The 17,855-nt window shown below is 36.6% G+C and overlaps 1 protein-coding gene across 36 annotated transcripts in view; it reads left to right on the forward strand.

The window, feature by feature from the left end:
* The window catches only part of RIMS1 (regulating synaptic membrane exocytosis 1), a 507,196-nt gene that overhangs the window by 152,749 nt on the left and 336,592 nt on the right, over positions 1 to 17,855 (forward strand). For 33 of the 36 annotated variants that reach the window (XM_073336446.1, XM_073336400.1, XM_073336430.1 and 30 more), the window contains exons 2-3: positions 9,719 to 9,932; positions 12,759 to 12,770. In XM_073336446.1, coding sequence (XP_073192547.1) covers positions 9,719 to 9,932; positions 12,759 to 12,770 — 226 coding nt within the window. The remainder of the gene's footprint in view (positions 1 to 9,718; positions 9,933 to 12,758; positions 12,771 to 17,855) is intronic. The other 3 variants (XM_073336402.1, XM_073336447.1, XM_073336411.1) reach the window with 1 other exon arrangement.

Consider the following 17,855-nt stretch of genomic DNA (forward strand, 5'->3'; position numbering starts at 1 on the left):
CCCTTTGTTTCTCTCCCTCCTCCCAGCTTTTGAAAGTATCTTGTCTCCTCATTGGTCATGTTGGTCAGGTGCCAGCGAGGTTACCTTTAGCTTCTTAACCCTTTACAGGTGAGAGGAGCTTTCCCCTGGCCAGGAGGGATTTCAAAGGGGTTTACCCTTCCCTTTATATTTATGACAGCCATTTCCAGCACAAATCCAGGGTTTAACAAGAACGTCGGGGGGGGGGGGGGTAGGAAAAAACAAGGGGAAATAGGTTACCTTGCTAAGTCATTATGCAAGGTAACCTATTTCCCCTTGTTTTTTTCCTCCCGCCGCCCCCCCAGAAGTTCTTGTTAAACCCTGGATTTGTGCTGGAAATGGCCCACCTTGATTATCATACACATTGTAAGGAGAGTGATCACTTTAGATAAGCTATTACCAGCAGGAGAGTGAGGTGGGGGGAGAGAAAACCTTTTGTAGTGGTAAACACCCATTTTTTCATGCTTTGTGTGTATAAAAAGATCTTCTATACTTTCCACAGTATGCATCCGATGAAGTGAGCTGTAGCTCACGAAAGCTTATGCTCAAATAAATTGGTTAGTCGCTAAGGTGCCACAAGTACTCCTTTTCTTTTTAAGTAAATTATAGAAAGCTAAAATATCTCATTGAACATAAAAGGTTGGTATGTCCTGAATACGGTACATTTTATCACTCTCCTCACAATATTAAAATAGTCCTTGGAGTTATTTAAGTCTGTGTTATTTATTTTCAAAAGAAAAATGTTCGATTATTTGTTTTCAGAGTCTTTAAACTTTTGATGATTGGTTTTCAGGTTGTTTAACTTCAGTGAGACTTAGGCCTGGTCTACACTGGGGGGAGGGTCGATCTAAGTTACACAACTTCAGCTACGTAAATAGCGTAGCTGAAGTCGATGTACTTAGATCTACTTACTGTGGTGTTTTCACTACAGTAGGTTGACTGCTGACACTCCCCCGTCAACTCCACCTACACTTCTCGCTCCAGTGGAGTACCGGAGTCGACAGGAGAGCGCTCGGCGGTCGATTTATCGCGTCTTCAGTAGCCTTTTGCTTTTCACATATTCTGCATACTTTTGCTTTCACAAAATTGGATGCCTATTGAAAAGAAAGACTTTCAAGGCCAAGGAATCCCAATCTGCACTTCTCCATGACAAAAAGCAGCACTCCTGTTCTTACAAGACCTAGATGATCTATTGGTCTTTTGTATTTCAGATTATAACATGTGTATTAATGATAATAGACATTAAACATCATATTGATACCAATGGGATTCCCTCCTGAGTGAGATATAGATGCTCAGATAGCATGGTTTTGGTGCAGTATAAAAACATTAATAAATAGAACTCAATATGTTGTCTATTGCCCTTTGATTAAAATCAGATGAAGGATCATCATGCGATGTGACCGTGGCCCAGAGCCTCAAAGGTATTTAGGCACTTAACTCCTGTTCATGTCAGTGGAAGTTAGGAGCCTAATTACCTTTGAGCATCTGGACCAGTCTTTATTTATGTAGCTGAAGTTGTGTAACTTAGATCGACAAGCAAATAGCCTGTGCTAGATTTGCAACCAAAGCCATCTTCTGAGGAATTTCTACAAGTTAAGGAAGCACAAATGCTTCAACCAGGCTGTAGACCTCCACCAGGGTTTGCAATCTGAAATCAATGGGACTTTTTCTTGTTAAGTCACTTAGGATGGGATCCACGAAGGGACTGTTTCACCGCTGAATGTCATAATGTCTAACTTTTAGGTGCATAGAAAATCACAGGAACAACATTGTCATCCACAAAGCCGATTTAGGTGCCCAGTCTCCATGTACAATGAATGGGGAGAGATAGGCACCTAAGAATGTGATCCACAAAAGCCAGCATGCTAGGCCGGGAGCTGCCTAAGCTAGTCAATGGGAGATGCTAATGAGAGGATTGTGTCCTAAACCCCTCCCCTGTCTCAGAGATAGCCACCTACATCTGCTTAGCGATCCATGTACGGGCCTTGCCGCATGGAGTCAGTTGGCATAGGTACCTAAGCTGCTTCTGGGGGGAATGAGATAGATGGCTGCCTAGCTCCACACAAAATGGCTGGAGGAGAAGCAGGAGGTGTAGGTCATTTTGCCCAAAATAGCCTAGTGACTCCCAGGCGTGGGAGCATGTTGGGGACTTGCTGTTGGGGGGCGTAAAGAAGCATGACGGGAGCAAGCCGTGCTTGAGTAATTCTTGGCTGTTACAAGCCAGTGTAATTTAGAGCAGCTCTGATGATTCTTTAACATGCTGGCAGTTGAACCGCTGCAACAAGGGCTGGTCGCAAAAAGGTCATGTAAAGCCATTTTACCCTCCCAACTCTGGTGCATTGAGCACAGCTCTGATACAGCTGTGGATGGTCGAGCACTTATTCTTCTTTCCCCTCTCCCTCTCCATCTCTTCACTAGGTTTCTTTCTCTTTCCATCTCTTTATTTTATTCCCTTTCCTTTCCTAATCTCTAAGCCTGCTTCCGTTCCTGTGGAGTTGATGGGAGATTTTTTCTTAACTTCTATGGGCACAGCATCAGGCCCTTAATAACTACACCATGTTGCAAAAATATTGAATCTAATTTTAAAGGCCTTATTTATGATAAATTCCATTGAACTCAGGAGTTTAGCTTTATCAGGACCTGCAGGATTGGGTCCAATGACAAAGGCTTCTCTTACTGAAGTATAAAGAAAAGGAGTACGTGTGGCACCTTAGAGACTAACCAATTTATTTGAGCATAAGCTTTCGTGATGAAAGCTTATGCTCAAATAAATTGGTTAGTCTCTAAGGTGCCACAAGTACTCCTTTTCTTTTTGCGAATACAGGCTATCACGGCTGTTACTCTGAAACCTGTCATTACAGAAGTATGTAATTGAAAACCGACATGAAGTGGAGTTTTCATAAGAGTTAGTTCATCTTTGATATATAAAAGCACCTTTTAGCTAAAAAAGAAAGTCTATAAAAGTTCCTGCAGGCTTGGTCAGAGGGAACCTTCCTGGTAGAGCAGCTGCCTGTGATCATGCTGGGAGGAATAGTGGGAAGCTAGCAAATATAGTTTCCTTTATTTTAGCGATCACACATCACTGACTCACAATCAACCAATTGTCCCTCTTGAGTCACAAGGTTTCTGAAGCAACTTTATCTTTTAGTAGGTAGTCTCTTTCACGACAGATAAAAATTGAGAGCACTGGTGGGCTATAGCTGCACACTAAAAAAATAAAATGTATGAAAATGGAATCTTCCAATTACTTACAGCATTGCCAGGTTTCATGCAGCTCCATGTGTGACATTTTATGCAAGTTATTTAATTAGATAATTTGTACATTTAAAAAGCCTTCATTTAGTAAAGTTTTAGCTTGAAAATTGCTTTCTCTAGGGGAAGAAGGGGTATCTCAGTGTTGTGACCTAGATAGTTCTTGGCCTCTCTTCTGATTCTACCAATTTCTACCAAAACACGATGTGAATTTGTGATAAGGGAGTTGTAACTTAGTCAGAGCTCAAACATATTTCATAGAGGAGCCATGGTTGTAGAGAGAAGCTTGAAAATGTGGCCTAACTGAATCCTAAGCACTCAAGAGAAACCAGGAGGCAAAACAAACAAAAACCAAACCAATTATTTTACCTAAAATTCATGTAATTTTATAAAAATCTTACAATTTTAGGTTTCTGACTCAGGATTTTTGAACACTTGCAGTTAGTGGTACAGATGACTTTTCATTAGCAGTGTCCTGAGGTTCCCAAACCCTCATTTACTTCTATTGTTAAACCTTAAAAATAATGCGCTGTCAATAAAGATGTTTATTAATCCAAGTTCTGACCTCTGACTGAGCTTAAACACGTTCAGGGTTTCTCACAGGCTGCTTTGTCTCCTGCAAGCTTACTTTACAATCAAATGTCACATCCTGATCTTAAAGAGACAGTTCCCATTAAACTAAATACAGGTGATTAAAATATAATACAAATATAAATAATAAATATAACAACATATAATATACATATAATATGAAACATCCTTTGAATGTCTAAATATTATAGAAGACAATTTCTTAATTCAAAAAGCATTGCATCCAAACACAGTGGAATACTATATTAGACCTAATCTTTACACTGAGGACTTAATCACTGAACTAAAAATTTGTGGTAACTTTATCTACAAGTGATTGTGACTTGATTAATTTGTAATGTACAAATAGATTAAAGTCCAGACCAGTGGTGTATATATTTGATGCAATAAAAGGGCCAATTTCACAAAGCTGTGAACAATTATGAGCCAAATCAGTTGGGAAGAAGAATTTAATCAGAAAAATGTGAATGACAACTGGGAATTGTTTAAGAACACTTTACTAGATGCCCCAAAAGCCACAATCCTGCAATCAAGGAAGAATTCTGTTTTGTTTAAAAAAACTGACCTGGTTTAGAGGGAAAGTGAAGGCAGATATAAAAATAAAATAAAATAAAGGGGAAGCTGTTAGTAATATATATAAATCCAAAGCTAGGAATGGTAGAAAACTGATAAGGGAAGCAAAGTGTTTGGGTCACATGTAGTCTCTATTCTTAGCATGTGTTAGCTAAGCCCAATCTAAACTTGACTCCTTTTCCTACTAAAGACAAACCCTGTATGGACCAACCCATAGAGTGGGACGTGATACACACAGCTCTTTGTGAGATAGCAGTGGAATGCTGGGTATCAGGATTGCTGGATTCTGCTCCCGGCTTTGAAAGCAGAGTATGATCAAGTGGTTGAAGAAAATACACCAGAGCACATAATTTGTCATGTTCATTTTGAAGTAAATCATAGAGTTTATCTTCTTGAGCTGATTGTTGCTAAGGATGATATAAAATTAAAAATGATGATAAAGATAGACACAATAAAATTAACTGATTTTATGAAAAAATTGTGTATGTGTACGGGGCAAGATACTGCATCTTATTCAAAGCACTATTTTTTTCACACCATATGTGCTACAGCTGCTGAGCTGTATTTTGCACTTTTTACAGCGATGCCACTTATGAGAAGACACCTTTTTTCTAATAAGATGTGCCCACAACAGAACATAATTTTATTATAGAAAATTAGATGTTTAAGGTTGTGAGAGTCAGTAATTTCAGTTGAACATGAGAGAAGACAATGTGAAAATGCAATCTTCAGTGCCATCTGCTGGACATCCAAAGTGACTAACTACATATTTCAAAGGTTTTAAATATATCTAGACATAAATTGATGCAAATTCATGGCATTCTTAGAAAACGTATGCAGAAAAAGTATGGAACGTGTCTTTAAGCTAAATGGACCTTTTTGTTACATTTTGTCTTTTTTTTTTCAATGAGAAACAATTGGTCTTCTTGAAAAGAAACAAAATAAAACAATACATTTGGTTTCAGAGTAACAGCCGTGTTAGTCTGTATTCGCAAAAAGAAAAGGAGTACTTGTGGCACCTTAGAGACTAACCAATTTATTTGAGCATGAGCTTTCGTGAGCAAAGCTCATGCTCAAATAAATTGGTTAGTCTCTAAGGTGCCACAAGTACTCCTTTTCTTTTTGCGAATACATTTGGTGGTTTTCATATCATATGTGCAATGTAGGAGAGAGAATGTCACTGGAGAAAATCTTAACCCTTTTCAATTTCATTACTTTTATGTACTTAATTTCTAAGGTCTAGTGCTACTTTAACACAATATCTTTTCCTTTATTTTCCCCACGAGAAGGGGCTGCTGGAATCCTTCTCCATCCCAGTTGATGGACTTTACCCTTAGTGAACCCATTTACCAGTTAGGAAAAAGCAGGACGGCGGTGAAATCCTGGCCTTATTAAAGTCTATAGGAGTTTTGTCCCTGGCTTGAATGAGACAGATCGAGAAGCCACACCTATGTTTGAGCAGAACGGGGCTAAAATCCAAATGTGAATTTTATAGAGTGTGCTTCTGTATTTCCTATAAAATAAAAAGTGCTCTTCTAACAACATGAATTTCTCATAAGATCTATCCTTGGAATGAGCCAATAAAGTAATCCAAAACAAGAACTGCAGTTGATTCGCCATGTGTGCCCACTATTCTGTACCCACTTAAGCAAGCACTGTGTTGATATGAAACAAAAACAAATATGAAACTTTTTTACTGCACAGGCAAAACATACTACTTTAAACTTAACTTAAAAAAAAAATCTAACCCTTTTTCCTCACCCAAATTTAGATTGATTTTTTTCAGTGAGTCTGCATTTTGTACCCTCAGTAATTTTTATATTTTTTTCTATCCATATGAAGCTACTGAAACTTTTTATGGTAGGAATTGTGTATCTTTTCATGCTAATCTGGCTTGGTAACTGATGAACAAATAAATACCCTTTGGGATGAAAGCAAGCATAGAAAGTTTCAAAGCAAAAGGAAAATGTGAGACCATTAGGAGTGAAAATGAAGGGATATAATGAATCCATGGTCACTGCCATATAACAAATTAAAAAACCCACCACCACCCCAAATCAAAAAATAATTCAATTTAGGATAAACTAATCAGTCAAGCCGGTAGAAATGTTTTGACCAAAATATTTTTCCCTTGGAAAATATAGTTTTGTCAAAATCTATGGAAAATGTCAATTTCAACAACCTGTTTTGGTTTTCCAACAACAGAATTTGAAATGAAAGTTTCTGTTTCATATCAATATTTCAAAGCTAAACCATTTTTTTTTTGATACACATACTTAATAGAAAAGGAGCAGGACAAAGGTTTTAAGACAAAAACAGATGTACTGTACTCTCTGTCGTCAGTTCTTTCCTGCTTTACTATATAACCCAAGTTTGGCAATACCAGGCCAGTGTGCAGTGGAGGGAAAATTAATTCATTTCCATGCTATAATTCCATCCTGAACAAAATGTACAGCAAAATATCCATCAGAAATTTTGCTCACAATTTACAAATTAAATTAAACAAATTAAATAACATTAAGCAAAATTCCTGATGGATACATTCTGTGTAATTGATTTACTTATGGTACTCTTAAAATTATTTGGATAATTAAATTGGTTATTTTACATATTCCTTAACATTTTTAATAGTTCCCATTAGAAAGCTATATGTGAGCAGATGGCATTAGTAGTCTAATAAAAGTAGTTATATATCAAAGGTGAAATCCAATAATGTAACCAGTAGTAGTATTGTTTTTCAGTATTTTGTCTAATTCTCTTGACCCATTTTTCTCTTATCTAATCCGACATTGCAAATGTTGCTTAAGCGGTTTAGCAAAACTAAGTCTTCGGTGCTACAGCCTGCTTTTTCATTAACACAAAACACTTAGGATAGTGTATAATGTTTATAGAGAGGGAGAAGAGAAAATTAGGATAACTTTGCCTTTTTTCTTCTGCTTCTTTGTTAGAATGGTGTCCTAACAAGGTTACTGTTATTAGTGTAATTGCTGATTGATTTATTCCTGAATCCCATCTTTCACTTACCATCGGATGGGAAAAACAAGGACATAGAACATCATTCTTTGCTTACTATTAGAATTGCTCAAGTACTGGAACAAAAAATGTTCCAGTATTCCCTGAGTACTAAGGCTTCCATTCAATTAATTCTTCTTCGGCCCTTTTAGTATTTGAAACCAGTGAAGCTTCAAACTAGACTGTGTGGTTTGGTCACATACATTGATGTTAATTACTTAACTATTACTAATTTATTTAATTATGAACAACCATTTCTAACACCAAATATATGTATTTTAACATTAATTCTGGCAGCCAATCTATTAGTTAATTGGATGATGAATTGCAAAGCTTGAATAGCATCTAAAAAAGAAAAATATGCAACTACTTCGAAGAAATTTTGCGGGGAGTTTGAGTTGATTGTTACTAGTTAAGATTGAGTCCTATTTATATCTCAGAAAAGGGTACTCAAATGTACAGCTTCCCCAAGAGTAAAAGGTATGTAACTAAAATCTGTTTAAGGGCGTGATTCTCAAAGCTAGTATAAAGTAGCCATCTCAAAGCAGGAGGAAATGATGAAGAGAATAATCAAGGCTTTCATGGACGGACACATGTACTTACATAATGTATTAATTTCAAGATGTCCTGTTTCTATTAATAAGATACTTAGTTTTTCATGTTTTTATAATATCTAAGGAGATATATATATTGAGCAAAGTATAAATATCTGAAAATTTTGCTTGTGGTTTCCACATAAGGATGGTGAGGTGTACATCTGTTATAAATGTCTCTCTGTATTATTGTACTCTCACTCATCTGGGATCTATGACTTCCATGCTAGGTGTAATAGTCAGAAAGCCAGAAGTCACACTGGGGAAAAAATACGTAGTGGTGGTGTCCTGGTTCCCACTACGAAACATTTTCCTACTTGTGGCAGCAAAATGCGCCACTATTCACAGTAGATGGTTTCGATGTTCGTTCTTGCACGGTTTGATCTGCTAACAATGTTGAAGTTTAAATTGTCATAATTTAAGCTTCAGTCACCTTCTCATTCAGGTCAATAAAAGTCCTTACTTTTCTCAAAGCTATTTATTATTTAAGGAGATTTGCAGACTCAAAAAGACACCACTGCGTTTATTTTCATCTGGTTCACATTTTGAAGGTTACCGTCACCACCATAAGGGTTGTGATTACATTTTTTTAAATGAAGACTTTAGATTCTAGAACAAAATTGGAATCAACCAAGGAAAAACTGCTTGTTCATGGAACCACTGCTAACTGGCCTAATCTGGCACCTGAAAACTGGAATATGTGGTACACTCTATAACATCCATATAATTTCATATGGATTTATGCAAAGCATGAGCTCTCGTGTCAGAATTCCAGGTACATTGTGAAGGAAGAGCCCTGCAATAAAACTGAAAGAGACCACTGTAGTAAGGGCCAAGAAATGGACCAGAGTTTAATCTTTAGTAAGTCCATATACCTCTGAAAGAAGAAAAGGAGTACTAGTGGCACCTTAGAGACGAACCAATTTATTTGAGCATAAGCTTTCCTGAGCTCACGAAAGCTTATGCTCAAATAAATTGGTTCGTCTCTAAGTGCCACTAGTACTCCTTTTCTTTTTGCGAATACAGACTAACACGGCTGCTACTCTGAAACCTGTCATATACCTCTGGTATCGATACTGCCAGTGTTTTTTTACTGTATTTGATGCTGGTCTGTCTATGTTAAAATATGTGCATTTCACTTGGGGAATTTTTTCTTGGTTTTAGAGATGATGGCGGAATGTTTGTTGGAATCTTTAAGTTATGGTCTTTAATTGTTCCATAGCATCTAACCTTTTAAACTGAGGCTTGCAACGCACATCCTGATTATAACCTATGGACACTAGTGCAATGTAAATAAATAAATAATAATTGATGCTCAAGCAAATATTGATAAGTATTTTTAGCTTTGATTTCATAATTGTTAGATACATTTATATCTGATTTGGGTTTTTTTGATAATCTGTAACTGTATATTTGAAACTGGTATTAGTCACATAAAATGATTCACCTGACATCTTTTAAATAATTATCTTTTGACCACTTACTCCTGTTAGTTTACTCTTAAGATTTTTTATGTGAATTTTAGAGCTGGTGGGGCAATCTTTCAAGTTCAACTTGTATTTGATATTGTCTATTTTAATTGTTGTAAAAGGACCTAGAATATTAGATGCTGTTGTAAATCAAAAGACAAATAGTTTCTTTTGTTATTGCTATAAACTGTTTTCTCTTCTGTGCAGGAGGTTGCATCAGCAATTTGAAAGTTATAAAGAGCAAGTAAGAAAAATAGGTGAAGAAGCCCGCCGCTACCAGGGAGAGCACAAGGATGATGCACCTACGTGTGGAATCTGTCTTAAAACAAAGTTTGCTGATGGTTGTGGTCATTTATGCTCTTACTGCCGGACCAAGTTTTGTGCACGATGTGGAGGTCGTGTTTCTCTACGATCAAACAATGTAAGTTTTCTATTGCATAGTTTTTATTGCAAATATTGATACACTCAAACCTACAAATTGTTCCTCACTTATCTTACTTTAGCATCTCTTCCATTCATCATTTCACCTTGACCCTTTCTAAGGTGGGGTTTCTGTGTTGGTAGGTAACAAGTCAAAACAATGTATTCCAAAAGTATGAAGAAATTTATGATCCCTAAAGACAGTTAATTAAAATAAAATAAAATAAAATGTTGTATGACTGTGCTGAGCTATAGTTTGAAGGAAGAATTCTTATTTTATCTGGAATGATAAACCACATTTTCATCTTAGATGTTTCGAATTTCCCCTATTGAGCAATTTTGATTAACTCTGTAGAATTTTAAACTTCTTTTTCATAAAGGTTTTAAGGTCATTTGTGTTTCTCTTTAAAAGAATGATCAACTCAGGGAAGGGGAAAGTAAGCCCTTCCGAATTGCACTGATGAACACCAAGTGTATTGGTTTCAGTTTAGTTTTAATTTAATTTAGTTTTAAATTGTACTGTACTTGTAATTTATCATGGACTAGAATCCCTCTCATGGAGTTAATTCCTGATCCTTCTGTCAGGCAGGTGGGGTTTGCGCCCTCTTTTCCACCTGTATAGAATGAGCTGGAAAGCTTGGCCCCAAATCTTTAGGTTTCCCAGGGGTCTATATGGAAGCCTTCTGCCCCAGCAATTCCCTTCTCTCTGGCATCATGGATCCATTGGTGGCAGCCAGCTATCCCACTCATTCATGAGAGGTGAGATATATATGTGGAAGACCACTGCCACATGCTGATTTTGGGGGCTATCCTGGCCCCATAATATGCTCTAAAATGTTTAAATAGTCTTTCATCTTATCAATGGATTTGTTAGCTATTGTGATACCTAGTGCAGCTTCTCAGATGCTGTATCAAGGCACTGGAATCTTTGACAGTGTCCTAAATATATTTGGAGCTCCCTTTTTCTATATGAACTCAATTCAAAAATGGACAAGAAACAAAATGTATAATACAGCTAATCCCTTCTACAACTAAACTATTGTTGCGCTCTTTTCCTCTTCTCTGAACTAGAATTTATTTTATTGAGGATCTTTTGAAATTCAGGTTTTAAAAAAATTAAAAAAGCAGAAACAGCCTATTTCAGATTTATACCAGGAATATGTTATACTCTTAGTGTACTCATTTAACTCCCAGTAACCCTACTTGGAGTTCAGTGTACTTTTTGAAAAAAGAATGCAGCTGCATACATGACCCGCTGAATATGTTCAGTGTTTTAAAACTATGTGTGTGCACCACACCCTATCACCTGCAGGTGGTATCATTAGAACAGGTTACACAGGAAAAACTAGTTTACTTTGGTATTCTAGGTAAGATTACAACAATATCTGCAATATTTACGACACAGAAGAACTTGAACATGTTTTAATTATTGCTTATCTAATATTTCTAGTCACACATCAACATTGGTCCAAAATTTGTTCCTGAGATAACATTGACTTCAGCTGTGTTGCACCAAGCATAAATTTGATTTACTGTATTTAAAATAAAGCCAAGGGGTATGACTTAAAACCAAAGACATTCAGAATTAAGGTTTAAATTGCTTCCTGAATTTTTCTTGTTGTGCCTAGTCATTGCAATAATTATTATTCTCTCTCCAGACCTTTAGAACAGTGGTGCTTTCTATTAGTTTTGCAAAATTCTGTTCTATTGTCACACTAGAAAAATAGTCATTTTGACAGGAGAGTAAAAAATTATTGGTTTTATTAATATCAACATTGTTGTCAGGGTAAATGTGAGTTAGAATATTTTTGTACCTGGTCTGGTAAATGTTCATGATGGTTTTGCAAGGCTGTTACCAATTAAGTCTAGTAAATTGCAGTACCTAGGCACAATAAAGAAAGTCAGCCCACAGCAGAGACATCGAGCATTCACTAGAAAATAACCTATTTTTGAGTGATAGGACCCATCTGTACTGGAAAAGCAACAGACTCATCAATCTGGTTACCTAGTTGTCTCCTTACCCAGTTATGGAACAGTTTTACAATTTGTTTTTTGCAGATGCCCTAGTGTTATTACTGGGACAGATGACTGGGCCAAAGCATTGGAAATGGCTAGAGCTTTAGCCCAGTTATAGAACATGGTTAAGGCCTGTTCACACTACAGATTTTAACCATGTTGTAACTGGGTCAAGGGACATCAGTCTTATAGCTTATCTGATAATTATTTTTGTAGTATTGCTCTAAAACCAATTAAATTCCAATTAATTTTTGACTCACTTAAAAACTTTAAAATGGTCAAATTGTCCTATTTAAAATAAATAAATAAAATAAAATAAAAAGATCCACAGATGTCATGGCTGGGTTAGGACCTTGTCAGGTATGCTGACTTGACACGTTTCTAGGAGAGGAAGTGTTAAGTTATGGACTCTTGAAAACAAGCAGCCTGTGATGAAAACCCAGATACATAACTACAGAGGCCCTATTAGGTGCCCTTAAAAGATTTAGAAAGTGTTTCTCATGGCAAAACTGACATGAGAAACATGATTGGTAATATTTCCATTCTTCTTTGACTTCTCCATTCTTTGCTACAATCTTTCATGCTTCTATGGGGCCATGTTAGAATATATATTTTCTGTGCATGTAGTAGTATAAATATTTTTATTTACAAATGTTATTTTTTTTAAGTCTTATGTTTTTAACTCTTTATAGAGACACTTACTAGAATTGCCTTTCTTTGAAATCTGCCTATTAATATTTGCCTACTTTTTTCTTTTTCTCTTCCTGTTTCTTTTTGTCTTTACTCTGCTTCCTTGGATGCTTTCCCAAAGGAGGACAAAGTGGTTAGAATCCATGCTTTCTTTTATCATTTATTATTATAATGTTGTTAGTAAAGTAAATGTGAAGTATATTAATGTTAATTATTGATCTTTTGCAAAAAAAATGATCTTTTGCAAAAAACAAAAAAACAAACCCCAAAACAAAACAACAACAAAAAACCCAAGACCATTCCTAGTTTGTGTGCAGTTGCCAAAATTAGGATAATCAACCAAATTCATTAAAATCTGTGGGCAGTGATCAATCTCTATAATTCTAAAGAGTTCAAGAAAAGAGCAGGAAATGATAAAATGTACTAAAGAGCTTATTTCAGTAGATATGAGTACAATTACAACCTGGCTTTTGATTTTTCTGATACAAGGTCCTTCCATCTGCCTTCAGGAAATCTAGTTTAATTTTTTTAATATATTTTTAATTTGATATATATCATTTGCTGTGTCTTTACTCTTGCTGCAGCAAAAATTCAGTTGACTTCTAATTCATGGGAAGTCAGTCTTTTGATTTTACATCTGAAGTATTTTCACCATGGTGATGCTGGCAAAAGATACTGTCTAAAAATGGGCAAAAGTATTGTGGATGGCGCTTCATGAATCCCATGTGAAAAAGGCAAATCGTACATTTTGGAAAGTTGAAAAGTTGTGGAGCGGCCGGATTCATTATTGAAATGTGCAATGAGGCCTATGCATTTTCTGAAATAGGACCACTGTGCAGCACTTCTGGGTCAAATAAGTATGTTCATGTGGAGCAAGCAGAACTCTGTGTTCAGTAAGTGGCTCCTCATCCAGCTACGCATTCTCCGCACTGGAGGAAATAGTGGATGGATGTGAGTGAAAAAGTAGGTGTGTTTTTCTTACCTTCTTAATTCCCAGCCAGGCAGATGTAGTATAGAGCCAGGATCCCAGCCCAGAGGAGGTACTCCAGACTTTTACCTTAGCATATCAGGCAATGGGAATTAGCAAGCTTTGTTCAGTCATCTGAACAGAAAAAGGTGCTGGAGGCATGACAACCAAGCATAGCGTTACCCATCCCTGACTTTCAGGCAGCAATGCTATAACTGTGTCATGGAATGGCAATATTTCCATTGAAGGTCATAGCACAGGCCTAATTTAAGACTAAGACTGCACTCCTGCTGGAGAAGCATACCTTCCATGGTAACTGCACCCTTTATTATTAGGATTGCTGTTGGCATATTTACTTTTAGTATATATCTCTGGAGCATAATAGTATGGGAGTGAATTGAATGTGTTCTTCATATTGCTTAACATATATGCATGCGATAACTATTATTATATCTCGAGATTTTGATTTGCACAGGCATTTTTGGCAAGCTGCCATCAAATCCTGGGGAATTGGTCCCTCCCACCAGCCTCAGGTTCATCCCCACTCCATAGAGATACTCTCTTGTGTACTTTACATGGGCTTTCATAATGACTATGAATTATGACATTATAACTTCATTGCATAGTTGGACACTTCACCGTATAGCACATTTGGCACTCTGGACAAAGCAGTGAACTGAGCTGTGGGGCTTTCTGATCTTTCCAGTTCCAATAATCTAACTTATTTGGGGTGGGGAGGAAAGCTCCTCATGCAATATTGATCTGTTTCTAAATCAATACAGCATTGATTAATCCGACTTGATCTAGAGGTACCCACCTTCCACCCACCTCTGAGGCTGCTGCAAAATCTTTGTGTCTCTCTACCACTTAAAGAGGTACCCACCTTCCTCCAGCAAGCCAGACAACAGGCCTCCCACTTAATGTTCAGTGTGGTCAGTTGCATTACTTTTAATCCAGGATGATCAGGTTAAATCTTTTAAACAATGCAGTGTAGATCACTTGTTGATTATGGAAAAACATAGGCAGCAATCCTTTTATTTGACAAATATTTTTTTTAGTGACTAAGACTTGAAATTATAGAACGGAACTTCCTATAGACTAGGGCTATAAAGCGATAAGAAGAATCACGATTAATTGTACAATTAAAAAAATTAATCATGATTAACCACAAATGACATTTATTTAAATATTTTTGATGTTTTCTACATTTTCAAATATATTGATTTCAATTACAACAAAGAATACAAAGTGTACAGCGCTCACTTTATTTATTTTTGATTACAAGTATTTGCACTGTAAAAAACCAGAAATAGTATTTTTCAATTCACCTAATACAAGTACTGTAGTGCAAACTCTTTATCGTGAAAGTTGAACTTACAAATGTAGAATTATGTTCAAAAAACTGCATACAAAAATGAAACAATGTAAAACTTTAGCGCCTACAAGTCTACTCAGTCCTACTTCTTGTTAAGCCAGTTGCTCAGACAAACAAGTTTGTTTACATTTGCAGGAGATAATACTTCCTGGTTCTTGTTTACAATGTCACTTGATAGTGAGAACAGGCGTGCTCATGGCACTGTTGTAACCGGAATCGCAAGATATCTACATGCCAGATGCACTAAAGATTCATATGTCCCTTCATGGTTCAACCATCATTCCAGAGGACATGCATCCATGCTGATGATGGATTCTGCTTGATAACGATCCAAAGCAGAATGGATCAATGCATGTTCATTTTCATCATCTGAGTCAGATGCCACCAACAGAAGCTTGATTTTCTTTTTTGGTGGTTCAGATTCTGTAGTTTCCACATCCGAGTGTTGCTCTTTTAAGACTTCTGAATGCATGCTCCACACCTCATCCCTCTCAGATTTTGGACCGCATTTCAGTATCTTAAACCTTTGGTCGAGTGCTGTAGCTAGTTTTAGAAATCTCACATTGGTACCTTCCTTGTATTTTGTCAAATCTGCTGTGAAAGTGTTCTTAAAATGAAAATGTGCTGGGTCATCATCCGAGACTGCTATAACATTAAATATATGTCAGAATGTGGGTAAAACAGAACTGGAGACATACAGTTCTTCCCCAAGGAGTTCAGTCACAAACTTAATGAACACATTTCTTTAAATGAGCCTCATCAGCATGGAAACATGTCCTCTGGAATGGTGGCTGAAGCATCAAGGGGCATACGAATGTTTAGCATATCTGGCACGTAAATACCTTGCAACACCAGCTACAAAAGTGCCATGGGAATATCTGGTCCTCACTTTCAGATGACATTGTAAATAAGCAGCAGGCAGCAGTATCTCCTGTAAATGTAAACAAACTTGTTTGTCTTAGCAATTGGCTGAACAAGAAGTAGGACTGAGTGGACTTGTAGGCTCTAAGGTCTTACATTGTTTTGTTTTTGAGTGCAGTTATGTAACAAAAAAAATCTACATTTGTAAGTTACACTTTCATGATGAAGAGATTGCACTACAGTACTTGTATGAGATGAATAGAAAAATACTATTTCTTTTTATCATTTTTACAGTGCAAATATTTACAATAAAAACAACTATATAAATTGAGCACTGTACACTTTGTATTCTGTGTTGTAATAGAAATCAATATATTTGAAAATGTAGAAAAACATTAAAAAATATATAATAAATTTCAATTGGTATTCTATTGTTTAACAGTGCGATTCATCACAATTAATTTTTTGAGTTAATAGCATGAATTAACTGCAATTAATTGACAACCCTACTATTGACATACATTTTTTTCTCCATATTTACAACAATATGTTGTATCTGAAAATGTTAAACCCCCTTGTAATGAGATTTAGGAGTTCCCAGCCTGCTGTATTGCCATCAATATTTTATGATTTCCAGTGCACTTGATAGGATGAATAAGGAGCTGCTGGTATGTTGAGGTGGCTAATGAGGCATAAACTTTATCTTTATAATGATATATTAAACAAAGTAAGGTCTGATTTTGTAATATATACCTAGACATTCATTTTTAATAAATGTTCCTGCATACATTATTACACGACAGTTTTTCACATTTATAGCTGCAATCTGCTCTTTCTTCATATGTTTACAGATAGACTACATTTAATGCAGAAAAGGACCTAGGGGTTACAGTGGACGAGAAGCTGGATATGAGTGAACAGTGTGCCGTTGTTGCCAAGAAGGCCAATGGCATTTTGGGATGTGTAAATAGGGGCATTGCCAGCAGATTGAGGGACATGATCATTCCCCTCTATTTGACATTGGTGAGGCCTCATCTGGAGTACTGTGTCCAGTTTTGGGCCCCACACTACAAGAAGGATGTGGAAAAATTGGAAAGAGTCCAGCGGAGGGCAACAAAAATGATTAGGGGACTGGAACACATGACTTATGAGGAGAAGATGAGGGAACTGGGATTGTTTAGTCTGTGGAAGAGAAGAATGAGGGGGGATTTGATAGATACTTTCAACTACCTGAAGGGGGGTTCCAAAGAGGATGGATCTAGACTGTTCTCAGTGATACCAGGTGAGAGAACAAGGAGTAATGGTCTCAAGTTGCAGTGGTGGAGGTTTAGGTTGAATGTTAGGAAAAACTTTTTCACTAAGAGAGTGGTGAAGCACTGGAATGGGTTACCTAGGGAGGTGGTGGAATCTCCTTCCTTAGAAGTTTTTAAGGTCAGGCTTGATAAAGCCCTGGCTGGGATGATTTAGATGGGGATTGGTCCTGCTTTGAGCAGGGGTTTGGACTATATGACCTCCTGAGGTCCCTTCCAACTGTGATATTCTATAAGTCTGTGACCTGACACAGATGATTTCATCCTCTACACAGCTGTGCTGGCCACTGCTGGATGTAAGTAATCTGCGTCATATAAATGGCTGGAGGTTCCTGGAGCAAAGAGGAACTGAAAGCATATTGTGACTCTTTGATGTTATAAATCCTTTCCAAAATACCCTTTGTGATACTTTTTTCAAAATCAAACTATTATACCTCTCCTTTATAACCACATGATTATAAATGTCTTAGCTAGCTCTTGTTCCTTCTCTACTTAAGGAAACAGATGCATTTTAATGTTCAAAAGTAATCTTCAGTGAGAGAATAGATTTTCCTGGAATTGGGTTCTAACTTGCTCATCATTTACTCTTAATAAATCTGACCACTTGACACTGATAATTACTGAAATTTTCTTAAAATTCTTTTAACCCTCCCCTCATATACCCTCCTCCCAAATAAAACAAAACAAAAAGTGATAATCAAATTT

Source organism: Lepidochelys kempii, chromosome 3 (assembly GCF_965140285.1).
Source record: "Lepidochelys kempii isolate rLepKem1 chromosome 3, rLepKem1.hap1, whole genome shotgun sequence".
NCBI lineage: Eukaryota > Metazoa > Chordata > Testudines > Cheloniidae > Lepidochelys > Lepidochelys kempii.